Consider the following 17910-nt stretch of genomic DNA (forward strand, 5'->3'; position numbering starts at 1 on the left):
GGCCAGTCCTTGATCTTGGGCAGCACGAGCGTAACCAGCTTGTCGACAAACTCGTACGCGGCGCCGCCGCGGAGCGTGACCTTGGCGCCTGTCTTCTGGCCCTTACGGACGCCCCAGTGGATGACGTTGGAGCGGGTGCGCGTGACGTCGGGGAATTCGCCGGTGATGGCCTGCACCACGGCGCGCGCCACGTCCAGGTACTCCTTATTTTCGGCTGCCTGCGGCGCATACGAGTTGACGGTGACGGCGGTGATCTCGGGCAGGCTGTGCCAGGTCATGTTGCGCTCGACGAGGCCGAGGCGGCCCGACTGGCCGCCGCGCGGGCCGCGCCGTGGACGGTTCTTGTGGTACGGCGACGAGCCGTCCCACGTGCGCAGCTCGCCCTTGGTCGACTCCGGTGCTTCGTAGCCCGGCGGCTTGTGCGCATACGTGAGCGTCATCAGGTCCGGCGCAATCGTGCTGTCGTAGGTGTGCTTGAGCCGCGGCAGGCTGAACGGCCCGGGGATGAAGTCTCGCGCCGTCGGGTCGGAGGAGGGCGGTGACTGGATGGGGTGGAGAGGTCCGCGGTTGTACTTGGGAGGGTGGAATTGGTACCTACATGACAATGGTTAAAAATATCTTGTTCGTGAAGAGAGGTAATGCATGTGCGATGCGAGGAAAGGGAGGTTGCATATAAGAGAGGACGAGTCGAGGAAAGCCACTCACCGACTGCCAGGTAGCTGCTTATTTCTCTGGTTGTTGGCCTTGGCCTCTTGGAAGGACTTGACGGCGTTGTCGTCGGGTCCCGGCGTAGAAAACGACGTCGACTCTTCAATGGCGGCCAAGGGGCTTTGGGAAGCCGTCGAGGACGAGGCAAAGCGGCGAGCGCACGGCTGGGCGGTCTGTTGGCTCAATTGCCTGCCGCTTACGGCTCTAAGCGCGCGCATTCCTTGGCGTGCACCAGCCATGGCGACAATGTCTGGCGTTTGGTTGTGAATAGGGCGTTGCAGAGGAGTTTCCAAGTCTCGTGTGGTCTGTGGTCATGGAAGCCTGCAAATTTACTAGAAGCTGCGTGATGTGGCTGGTGTGGAGTCAGCCACGGCTAGTGTGGCGGTGCTAACTGTCTTCACAGAAGAAAGAGATATCAGTTGCAAGTCATGCTTCTTTTGTGACTAATTAATTTCTCTTTTCGTATTTTCAAATTTCGGAATTATAGTAGTACTCGTTGAGACCTGAATGTGGTTGTGAGCAAAAGAATATTAGAATTAGAATAATGGAAAATTAAAACTTGGAACGGCCAAGAAGCAATGCCTATGTGGCAAAGCGAGCTTTTGGTAAACCAGGAGTTCCAAATCTGGCTGCCTGGAGGTAGGGGGTATTGTTGGCGTCAGCAACTGACGCGGCCGGCCAGGAGCACATGGCTTCTGCGTACTCCGTACATAGATGCGGGCTTGACGATTTTGCAGGTCACACAGCAAGCTGGCCAGGAGATCATCAGGTGGGAGCGTCACTACCTACCTACTTAGGTAGGGTAAGCCAGTGGCTGGAGGTACCAGGTTTAGTTTGCCGCCGTGGTATGCGCTGACCTAGCAATCCGCAACTGTCGCCAACCAAACTTGACGGACAAAGAATGACATCTACCTCTCTCTAATGCTGCCCCAGAAATTATTTGTTACAAAGAGGTTGAAGGTTGTCAGTGGACTCAGTTCGCCTGATGCTCCAAAAAATAAAACCCCCGCTAAAAATAAGCCTAACAACCAACCCACCCCCACCTGCCTCGCTTTGCCGAGTTCCATCGTTTGCTGGTCCCTTGAAACCTCGCGATGACAACAAGCTCCCATTATACTCCCCGCCAAGAACATCACTCCGCACCCAGCTCACCAGCCCTCACTATTATCATTTCTCTCATACTTGGACATTCGCATCAGCATCAATCCCGCCTGTTTAGGCCCGAACCCAGCCACCCACCACCGAAACTTTGGCCAGCAAGCGCTACTCTACCACCGACCAGTCCTGCATCGCGCGCCATTGACGACGCTGTCCATCTAGCTCATATAGACAAGTTGCCTGGTTTCGCGTCTATTGGATCATGACTATTGATCGTCTCTGGCTGCCTCGCTAAGATCTGCGAGGCATCGCGTACCGCAACAACCCTCATCCTCCTCGACAATACCGCAGCTCAGGGTGTAAATAGAACCATGAAGGAGTTTCCTCGCAAATTCTTGAGCCTTCGGGACAAGAATCCCTCACATAACAGAAGCAAGTCGGCGCCGCCTTCGAAGGTACTATTGGTGTTTCTTTGTTTACCTCCCAAGTGGCCAGCCTCCTGCTAACGCCTCTCGCTTCCCAGAGCCGACCCAAATCGACCGAGGCCTTCTTTGCTCTATTCAGCCGCGATACCAAGTCAAGGGATGCAGCCGGCAAGGCTGAAGAAGACACCAAGGTAATTATTTTCAGCTTCCTACCACAATGATCACCAGAACCGCAGACCTCTAATACATTCTAGGTTGAGGAAGTACTTCGCCGCCTCGACGAGCTCAGCATTACCAATGTCAGCAGTGAACATATTAAAGGCATGCTCGGTACCGGATTCGGCGACGGCGACGCCAAAGATATCGCCGAATACATAAGTATCGAACAGAAATCCGCTGCCGGCACAATCGTCCCCTACAATCGGAATGTGCAAATGCTCGGCGCGGAAAACCGAGGCGGTGTTACTTGCTACCTCGACGCTCTCCTTTTTTCCATGTTCTGCAAGCTTGATGCGTTCGATTGCATGCTCAAAACTGACTTTCCACCTGATGATCCAAAGGCGAAGCTTGTCAACCTCCTCCGAGTATGGGTGAATATGCTTCGGTCTGGCAAGCTCATCAAGATCGATCTGGTAGGTGGCCGTCAACGCAAAACTGAGTACATACATGCAACATCACGCTAATACACCGAGCAGACACGCTTAATTCAAGAAGCTATGGGCGACAGCGGGTGGCCGGACGCCCGCTTATTGGAACAACAGGACACATCTGAAGCCTTCGCTTTTCTGACCGAGACTCTGCAACTTCCACTACTATCCCTACAAGTCGATCTTTTTCATCAAGGGAAAAAGGACACAGATGACCACAAGGTCGTCTACGAACGGCTACTGAACCTAGCTGTCCCGCCAAATCAGAATGGCAAGAGCATCAGGCTCGAAGATTGCCTTGAAGAATACTTCAACGCCCAGGTCGATGTACTCCGGGATAGCGAAGAGGCCAAAAAGTCAATGTCTGAGGACAGGGGCCCTGATACCCCTACTCTTCTCCGCCAAAACACGCTGCGACTGGTTCGACCCGAGGAGAAAGGTGACTCCGCAAGTCTCAGTGCCTCTCCTGTGGATCTGTCGCCGCTGCACCCATTCCCCAGCTCATCATCAGTGGCAAGCGGCCTTACCCCTCTTGAGCGGCCGGCTACGTCGACGGGAGTGTCTCTTGATGAGGTACCTAGACTTGATGCATCCGCAATTCCAAAGCGGCTTTCCTTGAGAAATAGATCTACAAGCATCATCCAGAGGATCGTTCTCGATGAGGACGGAAAGCCAACAAGCACCGATGCCGACTACGCTCGTAAGCTCAGGCGAAAAGGCTCTATGGTGGTCAAAGCCGTGACTATACCTGCTTGGCAATTCTTTCGACTTATTCGTGAGTTTACCTCGGCCTCACAAACCTATCTAGCGAACCCGGGCTAACCGTCACAGCTTGGCACGCTGTTCGAGCAAATGAGCCTCGCAGTAACTCTGAAGTCGCACTCAATTTTGAACAGCGCCCTGTCGTTGGCATCTGTCTGAAGCGCTATGCCATGACGGAGACTGGGCAGCCACAACGACACAACACTTATATCGACATTCCTGACAGCCTTCGTTTGCCGCACTTCATGCTCGCCGACGGCCCCGACACAAACTCCGATGAATCCCCATTAACCTCAGACTTCAAACTTGTGCTGCAATCTGTCATTTGTCATCGTGGTGACGCCCTCCAGAGTGGACACTACATTGCCTTTGCAAGAGCCGCACCTAAACTTCTCACTTCCAACAGACGTCATAGCTTCGATCCGCCCCCGGATTATGAAGAAGCCCAATGGGTCAAATTCGATGATCTCGAGGAACCCCGCGTAAGCTTGGTCGACAACATCAAGAAGTCTCTCACCGAAGAGATGCCTTATCTGCTCTTCTATCAGGTTGTCCCTATGTTGGAAGTAGCCTGCCCCTCGACAGACGGCACCGCCACCGGCCCGCCATCCTACCAGGAATCCAAGATCAGTCTAGAGATGCAAAGCTCTCGAGTAACCGATGCTGGCCTCTCTCTCCCGAGCAAGCCACCCAGCATCCGCCTGTCAATGGATGACGAACGACCGGCGGCCGTGGCCGTCGATCGGTCCGCGCGACCCTCAGTCTCTAACTCGGTACCTACCGAGTCTCGGCGCGACAGCGCAAACTTTACCCTATCTTCTGTCGTCACACCAAGCATGACGCCAACCCGCACACCAGAGGCGAATTCTCCCGTCATCTCTCCCAGCGACAACAGGACGCCCCGTCTTTCGCGCGCCGCATCACGCTTCAACCTCGGCCGTCAGAGTCGGCCCGGTAGCCAGTCTGGCGAGGGACGCATTAGTTTGACGATATCTCGCCTTGGCGGTCTCATGAAGCAGAATAGGGACGCCTTGTCGAGTATGGAAATCGGCGGCGAGGAGAGAGGAACGACCCCGTTAGGATCGCCCTCGCCGAGAAACGCCAGCTTTGAAGTCTTTCGCAACGCCACCGCCGTTGCCGACGGCCTCCCGCAGCCGCCTTCGACAGCCACCACGGCGGCTGCTACCTCGGTCACCGCGGTAGAAACTGAGTCGAAGCGCAGCAAGTCGCGGCGCAAGAGCAAGACGCGGGAAAAGACGCCCAAGCCTAGCAAGCAAAAGGATAGCTCCCAGCCAGATCGAGAGTGCGTCCTAATGTAACGGCTGACGACGAACGAATGTTGATGAAGAATTATGAAACTTGAATGGCGTTTTGAGTACAATTATGTTGCATTGGTAAATGACTAGAGAAGAGCAAGAGGAGGGAATGGGATGTTTGCGTTTCTTTTCAGATTATATATATCATGCGGATGCAAGAGCTTGGGAGGAGCCGAGAGCTCTGTCTGCTTCTTTTATTTTGCCGCTCTTCCTAGTTGCGCCATCCCTATGTCATTTGGATACGCAAGAAAAACTCAGCCTAGAGCAGAGGAAACAACTTGTTGGATTCCCGCATGGTCACACGCATTGACCAAAGGCGCACTGCTTCTTTATTCTACAGCATCTGCATACTCTACAGGGCATGGTCTAGATACCCCTCCTATAACTTCAATTCTTCATTGTTTCCCAAGAGTATGTTAACCAGAACCAAAAGCGCAACTACTTCTGTTCTTCATAGCAAGCGGCATGTTTTACCGGGCATGGTCTAATAACCCTCCTGTGAATGCAAGCCTTCATTCTGTTTCAAGTGTTGATCGTACATTGTGAATTAACGTCTTCATTGAATCTTTCTATAAAGCTTTGTTGCGTTTTGTGGCATCTTCTTCCTCGCCCGCCTCTCTTCTTCGTCTCTTGGGCTATTGCACACCCGTCATGCTTTCTGGTATACAATTCGATGCCAGCGGCCGTCTCCATCGAATCAAAATCCGCCCCCGGTTTCTTTCCAAAAGAAAAGAATCCCAAATATGTGCCAACAAATATGCTTTTTTCCTCCACGTAGACCTTTTCGCTCTGTCCAAAACGGAGCAGAACAAGGAGACAAAGAAATAACAATAAAAGAGGAGTGTAATATACAGTGGCTCGACAATCATTCGGTGAGCTTGGCCATACAACAGATGGAGATTCCCGCGCCGCCCAAGTCTATTTTAAAGGTGATGAAACGTCCGTAAGCAGGCACCCACAGCAGGAGAAAAAGCGAGGAGCCATCATTCGTTACTAAAAGCACAAGGTGATGGGGGAAGTAATAAGACAACAGAGAAGAAGGATGGGCCTCTTTCGCGGCTTTCGGGCTTGCTGAAATGTTGATTATGGGGTTTAGATAGAGCCGAGGATCGCTGCGTTGGGAGGACTACCATAGGAGTAAGACCGTTATTTAAAAGGGAATGTTGGGGGCGTTCTGGGTAAGCGCCTCCTGCTGGTCCTGGAGCTCCTCCGGAGCAGCCTCGATAGACACAGCGAGACCAAGCTTGGCTTGTTGCGTGAAGTGATCGATGTCGGCAGCGAAGGTCATCATGACAGGAGGCGCCACACGCTTCTCGAGAAGACAGCTGAGTTTGCCGTTGGAGTCGGCCTGGGCGCGGAAAGTAGACATGCGGAAGTCATACTTGAGGCCAACAGAAGCTACACCCTCCTTCTGTAGACCACCACCCATCATGCCCGCCGAAGGCACGAGACCGAGAGTCAGATCAACGCCAGCCTGGACACGGTCGGAGATCCGTTTCCAGAAAGAAGTGTTGAGAGTACCCATGGCGGCCTGGAGCTGAGCAGTCGCGACCCAATCTTGAGCCTTGTATCTGGCGCAGTAGGAAACGGCGGTTTCAGGGCCCTGGCTCAGAGAGGGGCGCTGCCAGACAGTCTCGAGACCGAGCGCAAGCTTGGAGGTAATGGACTGCAGGTAGCTACCGATATAGATTCCGGTCGCGCCGCCCTGGAGGAAGGAAGGGTTGAGCATCTTGAGGTTGGCGCTGAAATCGTTGCCCGTGTATTCGTGCTCAAACTGGGCCATGTCCTGGTTATCGGGAGACATGGAGGCCTGGACCTTGGAAATGAGCTTGTCTGACCATCGGAGGTTAAAGCGACCGGAGACGGAACCCTCATTGTCGACGTTGGCTTGGCAGAAGACCTGTACATGGGTGAGTACAAGAGCGCAAAGTGGAGAGAAATACGGGACTGGTCAACATACGTTGGAAGTGCCGTACATGGCGGCAAAGGTGTAGGGGTTAAGCTTCTCGCCCATGGCAAAGCCGTGCGAGACCTGGAACAGCGGGGACATGCTAAAGGCCTTGGTGAGGTCGGCGCGGATGCCGGTGAACATGTGGTTGGTGAGGAAGACATCGCGCTGAACCTCCCTGCTCAACTGCTCTATCGTGCCGGGGTTGGCCAGGCCGAGTTTGGCGCGGCGCTCTGAAAAGGAATTGAGCCCATCGCCGAGGGTGAGCGCGATGGGGTTTGAGAAGAGAATCGAGCGCAAGGACTCGACTGCGGCGGCCATTGTGACTGGTGGTTTGATGTGTGCGGCGATGTGGGAGGAGCGACGACGACCAGCAAGGGGAATGCGGAAATAAAGGGAACGGTGTCCAGAACCAATGCACGCTGGTGACGAGTAAAAATATAGTCCACAGGCCTAGATCGCGAGAATGCCTAAAGGAGGCGGAAGAAAGTCTCTGGTTGCCGTAAACGCCAGATTGTCAAAGGGGTGGATGGGCGAAGCTCGGATGAGTTAGGGATGGCAGGAGAGCAGGAGAATAATTTTCAGTGGTTGTAGGCCTTTGGCGAGGGTGGCTCCCGCCAGAGCTGATGACGGCGTACCAGCCACACTGTGGATGAGTGGCTCGGGCGGCCGGCGTCTAAAATGTTCCGCTCCGGGCTTGGGAGGGTTTGTGGCTAGGCACGTGCTGGTGACCCAACCTGGCCTGAAAGAGGGCAATGCAAATAAAGTCTAGGACCTCGTTTGCAACTACCTGTTTCTTTGCTGAAGAAGGCGAATCGTCCCCCGCGTCAATTAGCTCTGCCGGGACTTTCACCCTGACATGTTGGTGCAAGTTGAATCTCGAGTCGGCTTACCTAATGTGCCTGCCCCGCCAAAATCTGAGATCCTGATGCACGCCACGCATGGAGCGACTACCCTGGACAACAAGCAAACGAACCGCGGTCTTCTTGGTCTTTTGATCTTGTGACCTTGGTGTCTCGCCGTTAGTCAGGCGATTTCACGTTTTTCTGTTCACATTTACTTAAATTCAGAAACCTCGTTGACACCCATACACTTCGTTCTTTTGGCCAAGACGAGGCTGCTCCAAGTAGCACTAAGCTTCTGTCATCAGGCACCCCACCAACGGGACAGCTCAAAGCCGTTGCCGTTTGGCGGTAAACCCAACTGACCATTATCAGGCAACAATCTGCCGTTGAAACCCGCGGGACCGACCAGCTTCTCTCGCCCTCATAATGGACACCTTATTGTACGTGGAAAATTTGACTTGTAGCTGTCGCATTCCGCCTTTGCCCGACGGTACAGCTATCGGAGCAACTCGCGTGGGGGATAGCCTGGCGACCTAGAAATGATGACAAGCGCATGCTAACTGTACCAGAACTGCCGAGATTGCGGCAAATGCGCCTAGATATCGTCGAAAAAGCTCGACTTTTATTGACGGCATCCATGACGTGGTCGAGGACTCGAATATGGCTCCGGCCCAGCTCTACAGCACCATGTCTGGTCGACTGTTCCACTCGGGCCGGATAGCCATCGTCATGGTTGGGCCGCCCGCCAGAGGAAAGACGTAAGAATTTCCGGCCGCCCTTTATCTTCGCCTCATTTGGCTGACCTTCTAAGCCACGTTTGTGTATCGCTAGCTCGATATCTTGGGTGGCTAGGTGTCAAGACACGCATCTTCCACCTGGGAGACTACCGACGAGCCACCATTGGCCCGGAAAGCGCCGTGCCAAAAGACTACTTTTTTCCAAATGCTTCGGCTGAATCAGTCATTCTTCGTCAGAAAATCTTGAAAAAGTGCCGCGAGGACATTTACGGCTGGCTCAACCACGAGAACGGCCAAGTCGCCATCTACGACGCAGTGAACCCAACGGCAAGCGGTCGCCGCTCCTTGGCTAAGGAGCTGGCCAAACATGACGTTCAAGTAAGGAGGGCTGTCCAACACGACACGTGAACTTGCTAACAGTTCTAGACTCTCTTCATTGAATCGTTTGTTGATGACGAACGCATCCTGCGGGAAAACGCCAGAAATGTCAAAATTTCATCGCCAGACGTATGTAACACATCTGCCCTGAGCATTTTAGGTGAACTAACGTGATCAAGTTTGCCGGAATGGATCCCGACGAGGCCGCCAAGCTCTACTTGAAGCGAATTGAAGTTCGCATTCCCGTATTTGAAACCATGGCCGAAGAAGAGCTCAACTACATCAAAATGATCAATGCCGGCGAAAAATTCTTTTACAACAATGTCAACTTTAGCTACCTCTCGCACCGCATCGTCTTCTATCTCACCAACCTGCACATCAAGGCGCGCAAGACTTTTTTCGTCCGGGCTGGCACCACGGAGGACGAAGACTCGTTCCGCGCCGACGCACCGCTCTCCGACGCCGGCCGCGCGTACGCCAAGAAGATGACGGAGACGATCCTCAAGCACCGCGAGCAGGAACACGCCGAGTCGAGCGAGGCGGCCGCGTCGCTGCCGCCGCTGACGGTGTGGACGTCGACACGGCTGCGCACCATCCAGACCGCTGACACCCTGCGGGACTTGCAGTACAAAGTGCGGCAGCGATCGCAGATGAGCCAGCTCAACCCAGGCATCTGCGAGAAGCTGTCGGAGCGCGTCATCCGCCAGCTCTACCCCGACGAAGTCGAAAAGCATGAAGTTGACCCCTATCACCACCGGTATCCCCGCGCAGAGGTACGCTAGCCCACCCTTCACCACAACATCTCACCACACGCACTAACACGTTGCTCCCACCAGTCCTATCACGACCTCGCCGTCCGTCTCGAGCCCATCATCCTCGAGCTGGAGCGTGAGCAAAATGACCTGCTCATCATTGCCCACGAATCCGTCCTGCGCGTGCTCTACGCCTACCTGATGCACTGCTCGACCGTCGAGATCCCCGCGCTGCGCTTCCCGCGCGACGAAATCATCGAAATCATTCCCGCCGCGTACCAAAACGAGGCCCGCCGCATCCACATCCCCGGCCTTGACCCGGAAATGATACCCGGCTCCCCCGACGGCATGAAGTTGCTCGCTGCCGGTAGCAGCATGCCTCCCAGCGGGCCCGCGAGTGGCCAGATGACACCCCTGGACGGCGTGGTCGCCGCGGCCACATCGGCGGGCCCGGTCGAGTCGGCGGCGGCGTTGGCATCGCCTGTAGAGAGGCCCCCGGAGAAGGTCATCAACAAGTCCAAGGACACGGTTGCAGATAAGCTGGATGACGAGGACTAGAGAGCGACGTGAAACGGGGATGGATCAGGTGCCATGTGAATGGCAAAAGATTTCACCTTTTTCCCGGACCTCTTAGCTGAAAAGACGCCTGTAGTACAGAGAGTGCAGAAATGACGCGTACGATGACATGCTTTTTACGAATTCATTATTTTTCTTCTTCTGCTTCTTCAAATAACGTCATCATCTTTTGCCACCGGCCTTGGCTCGATAAGATTCCTTATTTGGAACAATGGCGCATGAACACCATCTCCCCCGTTTCCGTATCCTTCTTCTTTGTTCTCATCTCATGTCTTAGATATCTACCCGTGGTTGTCACGTCACACCCGAGAACGCCACCCATTGTGACACACGGCACACGTACGTTTTTCTTCATTTCTCTTCAAGGGCATGTGACGTCTTGCTTCTGCAATTGGTCATCCCAAAATACGCTAGAATGAGCGTTCTAGGCAAGGTGGACGGGAATTCTCGCCTTGCACACAAAACCTCGAATGCAGCTCGACGTGCATGACACACCCGGCAGAGATGCGCCGAGCAGGGCTTGCAACACAGCATGCGATGCAGCAGGGGAAGAGGGCCATGTGAGCACTTTTGTAGCCAGGATTTGACGTCTGTGGCTGGAGCTAGCGGGCTGAAGCGTCCGAAGAAAGTGTTCAAAAAGGCCATCGGTGATACAGGGGTAGTGGTCCTGAGGTGTTGAGGCTCCGCGAGGGTGGTGGATAAAGTCTACGGAAGTTCGTTAGCTCGCCCAGATCAGTTGGCAAGCGTAGAGCAAGGGTGTAGTAAGACGACAGCCTTGGATTAAATTAGTTCCATCTTTCAAACTGAGTGTACCTGACGATATGAGGTTTTGATAGGACGAGGCTCGCTGTGGACGGCCACGTGCTCGTTTGACTTGAGCCATTGGTTATTGAAAATTTAATATCATGATCTGAATTAGCTAGCAGTTTCCCAATACTAGGGTAGCCGAGAACCGGACTCGAATCGCGATGTAAGAGGTAGTCAGCCAACGAGCCGACAACTCCAGCTTTGGACCAACGCAGGGGGCGGACCAACGAGGGCAAGGAAGCTTCCCGAACAGTACATACGAATCCCTCCCAATTAGCCTGAGACAGGTTAGAAAAAGGGGTTCAAGGCTGTGCGTAACCGTGGCCTGCTCCAGTGCTCCTTTATTAATTAAAAGAATTTGAGGCATCACAAGATCAGGAACGGCGGCAGGGGTCATGGGTTAGGGTGGTGCGTTGCTGACCTCGCTGAGTGGATGAAAAGGGGGCTTGGCTGCCGCGAAAACATGTGTCCTCCTGGTTCTTGATGGCATGAGCTTGTAGGCCACAATTCATCAGCTGGTTGGGTGGTGGCACCCTCATGGTCGGACGTCCGCCGGCTGGCCCTGCAGCCAAAAGAGACGTTGGTTGGTTGGCGTGAGGCTGATCACGCCTCGATTTAGGCAGCTTCTGGTGAAACATGGTCGGCGAAGCCTGGAATGGTCGCCCAAACAAGGCATCTGCAGCAATCGGTGGGTGCATTTCTTCTGTCTGAGATGAAGTGCAATGGGGCCACCGGTTTTCAATACGCCCGTTTGTCAGGTTATATGAGGGGAGGGGCGGCTCGTACAGCACTGCTCACATGGCCATCTGCATTTCGGCCGGCCGGCCCTCACCACCGGGAGTGGGCAAATGGAGCCGGCTGCAGCGGGTGCACTACGTTGTAGGCCGCATTTCCGGCCGCATGACAGATGGATCTTTGCAGGGTTGCAGACGAGATACAAATCCCAGGCCGAAGGTGAGGCTCCGGGCATTGCCTCTGTGATAACCTCTGGCCAATGCCTGAGGCCGGACGAAGTTGCACAGAGGTCTTTGCTACTCCGTAGAGACATTAGGTTGTGGCAAGAGATTGTGGGAGGCGTTTTGTATCGACTTTCCGAGTTGGACTCATAAGCTAACCTGTCAAATGAGCCTCCTAATGGAACTACAGAGACAGCGTGATGCTGTCGTGATATAAGTGTGTCGTGTGCAGGGCTGATCGTGCCGTGCCTCCGCGGTATCCAGACAGCTGGGCGCTCAACCATTCGGGTATAAGCCATATCAAGCACACTATTTCGGTGACTCGCCGACGCCACCCAGGTTCGGAGGTGCTTTGCAATTCTTGCCATAATAGGTGTCCAATCGAGATTTGGCAAGTCGGCAGCCTAGCGTTTTTGTTAGTGCCTATCTGCATACCCCCTACCACCACGCCGCTGCAAAAGCATGCATCTGTTGAGGCATTTGTTGGCAGAGTGCCTCGCTTTCCTCGGCTGCAAGTGAATTTCTTGCATCAGCCCAGTGATGACCATTGGCGGGAAGTTTACACGGGTAAAGAGCCATGTCGTCAATGTCAGACCAAAAGAGAGGTAATCGAGCATGTGGAGGAGGAAATAAGCAACACATGGTTGGCGCGCTGGTGGGCCTAGGTCGCCGCTAGGTGCTGGGAGGTCGGAGGAGACGAATACAGGCGAGCCAGTTCACGCCACGACCAAGGAAAGAAGCAGGAAGTCGTAATGGTGGTGCAATTCAGTGTGCATGCCGGGCAGCAACCCGGGAGCAACCCAACACTCGTCATGGCGTCTATGGACAACTGCTTCGGGGTTGGTAACTAGTTAGTACGACGCAATCCTTCCAAGTGCCTGTTTCTGAGCATCTTTTTGATCAGACGGCGATGAGTTCCCAGTGGTGGTTCTTCTCAGTGGCCCTGGTTAGCTCCAGAGTCAAATCCGGGCGTTAGCGCTGCATGGGTCTGGTCATGTCTGGTCATGAGACCACCTCTCATTCCACCTTTTATCCCCAGACATTCAATCTGAGTGGTGCAGCGACCTTCTAGTCCAGAAATGTTGCGAAAGCGGAGGATAACTTTCTGGCTGGTTTGCTCTAGTGTTTTCGGTGCCGCCAGCCACTGCCCGACCCAGAGCCTCCAGTATTTCAAGAGGAAAAGGCCAAGGCAGTTGTTTGGATTGTACCGAGTTTCCATGTTGCAGACTGCTCGCCCTCCAGCCCTTGAGCTCCTAGGAATGTCCCATGTGATTGTCGAATTACTAGCTGCTCTGTGTGCGGTGCACAACTGTCAAGAGTCGACCCAGAGCTTTGCCCCTCCACTCCAAGACGGAATGTTGTTGTGACAGGCGGAGCATGACGTCGAGCCCCAGTGTGACCGGCTCTGTCCACGCAACACTACCGGCGCGCCGCGCCCGTTGTGCCCACCACCATTTCGACGCCATGCACTATAATAATGGTCGTGATAGCTATTTCGCGACCCCGCGTCGTGGTGTGCCAATTGGCCTTGGTCTGTACCGCTCTGCATCAGGCGTTTCTTTGGCTGTTGAGGGCGGCAATCGTCTCGAGAATTGACAAGCGTGGGGCATTTTAGACTGAATTCTGAACAGCACAGCGGATTGCGCGTGCATGTGCCGCCGTGTTTTGAAATGCACTCAGTGTCTCGTGATGCGCAGAGGTCTTGCAGACATGGTGGATGCGAGTACATGAGCCGTCGCACACAGCATCAATTGCAGCGCACAAGACTCGTACACAAGGTTCGGACATCCCTGAAGCGAAGCCATGCACAACCAGGCAAGTCGCGCACTCCACCAGCCGGTGGCACAGATGGATCATGGCAGTGGATACGGCATTAGGGCACGAGGCCTCATGCCCCGGCAGACGGCGTGGCCATGTCCCAAGGTGGTGGTTTCGCAATATCAAGCCCCCCAATCAACCAGCTGGAGCGTTCGAAGTAGGTCAGTTGGTCAGGTCCTGTTCGACGGAGGAGGAGCATAACTTGCAGGTCTGCAGGCATGTTGAAGCCATCTAAGATCCACCACACGTATCCACGCCCCGCCGATGCATCTTCTGCGGGCAATAACTCTCCACCGGCCTTATTGCGAGGCGAGGCCGTTGGCTGCCAATGGCTAGAGAGCAAAAAGAGAGCTCGCCGAGCCGTGCTGGCAGCATTATTAGTTACCGGAACGAACTATCAGTATGTACAATCTCGTGGGTTGTAGGTGACAATGGCTGCAATGCCAAAGCGGGTGACCGACAACCCCTGGTCCTTGCTGGCACATCTTGATGTCGCGGCAGGGAGCAAGACAGATCCCGTTTTAGCTTTTCTGCCCTGGGGCAAAGACTCAGGCGGGGCAGCTGGTCCAAAGTGTGTTGAGGCGAGGGAACTTGCAAGCCTGCAAGGTGAGGGGACCACCCATAACCGATCGTTTTATCTTTTCGAACAGCCTGTGTTCTAGATTATTAGCGCTTGATGATATTGTCTAGCATTTGAATGGTCACGTCGTACGGACACAATGGTAGACTGTTATAGCCGGCCATGTGCAGGTCCGGGTAGAGAGACAGGTCAGAGACAAGTCAGAGGGTAGCGTTGGCGCCGGCGCCGGCGGCCAGGGACCGGCGGCGAAGCAATATCTCAGAGCGTAACAACGTATGGGAGGCTCAAGGTTGTCAGCGCCGCACATCTCTTGATCAGCGCAAAGCCTAGTGCCATAATTGGAGGCGCCACGGATGAGGACTCCACTTGGAGAGCTGAGAGACCTTGTGATGTGCCTGTTTTTCTGGCATTGCGACAGCATCTGCCACTGGCGATTGGCTCTTGAAACGAACAGGAATGAGAACCTGGTAACTAACTAGTTGGAAATGGAGGTCGATGCAAAGCTGGTACGGAGTAGATGCTTACTCCGTAGACGAGCGGCTGGATAGTGATGGACGGGCAGGGTGGCAAGGCAGCTGGTGGTGTGGCAGTAGGCGGCTGGCAGACATGGAGTGAGCGAGTTGGATAAGCGCGACTGGAAAATGCTCCGGGGCATAGTAGACGAGTTGTCTGATGGAGGTGCAAAGCTGAAGTAGCAGAAAATGAGGCGAAGACTTGTCCGTGAAAATTTGGCAGGGGCAGCTGTCAGCTGGCAGCGTGCACTTGCCTTGCAAACGACGGAGACGCTGTCGAGGTCTCACGAAGCCATCGGGCAACTGGCCTTTCGTGGTTCCAGGGAGTGAGGGCGCTGTAACGGAGGCCCCACCGGATGTGTCTCTCCGGACAGAGCAGCTGGTTGTGTACCTAGGTACCTAGGGAGGGACACTTTTTCTATTTAGTATTAATATGCATTTATTCGAGATAAACTGGCTGGGCTGCTCATCCCTGCACCACTCCGATTTCTACAAATCTTCTCTGGTCCGGTAATTTGCAACTTTACTTGTACACGACTGATGGAGGGGGTGGCAGGGGAGGACGGTCAGCAAACGCCTCATTGGAAGACGTAGGGTGGGTAAAGAGAGACAAGAAGGATGGTTGTGGTGAGCGATAAATGATGAAGCAGGAACAAAGACAGGTAACTAATAACTGGAAGAGAAAAGTATACGAGAATTTGCAGAAATGCGACGCCAAGTTGGTTATAAGGTGGTGTCAGTATAAGCAGAAGGACGTTGGCGAGGCGAAAGAGTATAAGGTACCCAGGTAAGAAAGAGAGCAAGAAAGGGACAAACTAACACCCAGGTACTAAGTACCTACCTACCTACATACCTACACAGGTAGGTAGCTAGGTATCATTTACTACTATCATGTTCCTGTACAATTACTAGATGGATAGGTACTTCTCCCCATTATTACGTAGGCAACCTAAATGATCCGGGTTGAAACAGGAGGCCGACAAAGGGCGATGTATAAAGCCCAAAAGCCAGAGTATTAGGCTCACGAAGAGACCACCAATCAGAGAAATAATAGCCATTCAGTTCTTTTTTCTTCTTCGGGCTCCCGCTTGACACGGGAGGCGTGTTTTAACTTTGGCCTGCCGAGCTTGTGCGGGCAGGGCGAGTCTCAAAAATGGGCACATGAGCACCACCTGAGTAGGTACTATTAGGTAAAGGTAAAGGTAGGTAGGTACCTTAGTACTACCTAGTACTAGGTAAAAGCCCAAGATGCTGCTGCCCCAGTCAGTCCGTCAGTCAATCACTTGCACAGTTGCACAGGGAGCAACAACAAAAGCCCACTCTGGCCAGCGCCCCCGCTGGGCCTCTTGGGACCCTCGGCCTTGTACTCTCTGTCCGCCTGGTACACGAAGACTGGCCCAGACTGTCAGCAAAGCCCCATGTACCCCCTTGACAGGCACATCACCTGGCTCAGTTGTACCCGCACCAACCGCATGCACTGGGGTACGCACCCAGCTATTCTACGAATAGCATCCCCCTCCCCGGGCTCCGTACGGAGTGCCTCTACAGTGGGTGTCGCTCTATGCAGCCCAGTGGATGGAAGCCCAATTTTAGTGCCTCGTCCGCCGCTCCCAGCGCTGTCAGGTCTCTACCCAAGCCTGCCAGGCTGCCCAGGTCAGGGGTGCTGACCACTGAAGCCCACCGCGCTAGCCGACTAATGCCTCGCTGCAGGTACCTGTCGAGGTACTTTCCTTGTCACCTACCATCCTACCTGTAGAGGTTCCTTGGCTACCAATTTGATCGCCTCTGTACCACGCGGACTAGGCTTCCTCCTCTTACCACTAGGTACCTACTAAGCTATACCAGCCTGCCAGCCTACCAGCCTACCAACCAGCCTGCCCGACGACCACCGCCCCCCGTTTTCCGTCTCCCAGCTTAATATTCCCTCCCCCTCCAACTCCAATGAAAAAATACCACCTTCTCTCGTGAGCGCATCTACACGTCGCTTCTTCCTCAACGTCCGTCCAAACAACCAACGCCACCTCGTTGCCCACCGTTTACTCAGTGTGCATTGCCTCTGTCCCTCGTCGAACCCCAACGCACCAGCCGCATTCGATCGACGCAAATAACAAAAGCAGACAGCTCTAGCTACGCCCAAACCCCGACTACATTCTCGCCGCCTGGGACCTGATTGAGCCAACCTCCGCTGCTGCTGGTTTTATCCTTTAGTCGTGCATATCTTCCTGGTCACCTGCGTACTCGCTACTGTCCAGTGCCCTTTTAAGACGCCATTTTTGTCCATTCTTTGTCCCGTACAGCTCCTCGGTCGCCGTTGCTGCTGCTCGCCCCCATTCTGTGCCTTGTGCTGGTAAGTTGCTTCTCATCACCGCCCTCACATGCAGTCCGCTTTCTTCTCCGCCGCTCCTCTGTTGCGCTCAAGCACCCTTCCACGCACTCATTGCTCGTCTTTTTTGCGCCTCAAGCCTGCTGTTTGAATCCCAATGGACTGTTGTGCTTGCGACGCATAGCTTCTGCATGCCGACGAGCTCCAATCCCACGTCCCATACATTACGCTGTAATGCCCCGCATCGCACTCGCGCCCCTCCCAGCTCCCAGCCCCAGCCAAAGTGTCCCTGACCAACCTTACCAACCATCATCATTCCACAATCGCCTTTGCATACCACGGTTAATTCCCTTCTGGTCTGCACTTTTCAATCGCATCTCCATCTGCCTCTTCTGCGCGCTCGTCGCGGCGTCTGATTGCCTCTTTTTCGTTTTCTCTGCCCTCTTCTGATTAAATTTGTCGCATCTCTGCGGCTTCGGCCCCCCTTGCCCTTTGCTGCCTCGTCGCCTCTCTGCCTCATATCACGACGTCTCTGTCGAGCCGATCCGCTAACAGTCCTTCGTCCGAAGCAGCTCGGTCTTTGTTCCATATACTCACGTCTCCCAAGTTTCGGAGGCATACGTTGCGTCGCAACGTACTAGTTTGACACGGGTCTCGAAGGACCCTGCTGCCCAACACGGCTCCCACTAAAGCCACCCAACCCCTTGATATACCGCACTTCC

The 17910-nt window shown here is 54.2% G+C and overlaps 6 protein-coding genes across 6 annotated transcripts; 4 read left to right on the forward strand and 2 right to left on the reverse strand.

The window, feature by feature from the left end:
* Positions 1-1286: 1286 nt before the first annotated feature.
* On the forward strand, positions 1287-4959 carry CCM_03789 (ubiquitin C-terminal hydrolase family protein; the record flags this gene model as incomplete). The annotated part of the gene is made up of 7 exons (XM_006668937.1): positions 1287-1347; positions 1423-1485; positions 2158-2261; positions 2330-2422; positions 2486-2863; positions 2927-3653; positions 3710-4959. 7 exons carry the CDS (start codon positions 1287-1289, stop codon positions 4957-4959), a joined length of 2676 nt encoding a protein of 891 aa, XP_006669000.1.
* Positions 4960-6106: 1147 nt separating this feature from the next.
* CCM_03790 (mitochondrial import receptor subunit TOM40) lies at positions 6107-7225 on the reverse strand (the record flags this gene model as incomplete). Its single annotated transcript, XM_006668938.1, has 2 exons — positions 6107-6856; positions 6917-7225. The coding sequence occupies 2 exons, from the start codon at positions 7223-7225 to the stop codon at positions 6107-6109; spliced, it is 1059 nt and encodes a 352-aa protein (XP_006669001.1).
* A 950-nt stretch (positions 7226-8175) lies between these two features.
* Positions 8176-10174, forward strand: CCM_03791 (6-phosphofructo-2-kinase, putative; the record flags this gene model as incomplete). Its single annotated transcript, XM_006668939.1, has 6 exons — positions 8176-8189; positions 8319-8507; positions 8561-8864; positions 8913-8993; positions 9044-9637; positions 9701-10174. 6 exons carry the CDS (start codon positions 8176-8178, stop codon positions 10172-10174), a joined length of 1656 nt encoding a protein of 551 aa, XP_006669002.1.
* Positions 10175-12264: 2090 nt separating this feature from the next.
* Positions 12265-13174, reverse strand: CCM_03792 (uncharacterized protein; the record flags this gene model as incomplete). The annotated part of the gene is made up of 3 exons (XM_006668940.1): positions 12265-12359; positions 12398-12634; positions 12997-13174. 3 exons carry the CDS (start codon positions 13172-13174, stop codon positions 12265-12267), a joined length of 510 nt encoding a protein of 169 aa, XP_006669003.1.
* Positions 13175-14204: 1030 nt separating this feature from the next.
* CCM_03793 (uncharacterized protein) lies at positions 14205-14622 on the forward strand (the record flags this gene model as incomplete). The annotated part of the gene is made up of 2 exons (XM_006668941.1): positions 14205-14379; positions 14510-14622. The coding sequence occupies 2 exons, from the start codon at positions 14205-14207 to the stop codon at positions 14620-14622; spliced, it is 288 nt and encodes a 95-aa protein (XP_006669004.1).
* A 1661-nt stretch (positions 14623-16283) lies between these two features.
* Positions 16284-17878, forward strand: CCM_03794 (uncharacterized protein; the record flags this gene model as incomplete). Its single annotated transcript, XM_006668942.1, has 5 exons — positions 16284-16394; positions 16459-16518; positions 16993-17059; positions 17163-17212; positions 17744-17878. 5 exons carry the CDS (start codon positions 16284-16286, stop codon positions 17876-17878), a joined length of 423 nt encoding a protein of 140 aa, XP_006669005.1.
* Positions 17879-17910: the final 32 nt, after the last annotated feature.

The sequence above is a fragment of the Cordyceps militaris genome, assembly GCF_000225605.1.
Source record: "Cordyceps militaris CM01 unplaced genomic scaffold CCM_S00003, whole genome shotgun sequence".
Taxonomy (NCBI): Eukaryota; Fungi; Ascomycota; class Sordariomycetes; order Hypocreales; family Cordycipitaceae; genus Cordyceps; species Cordyceps militaris.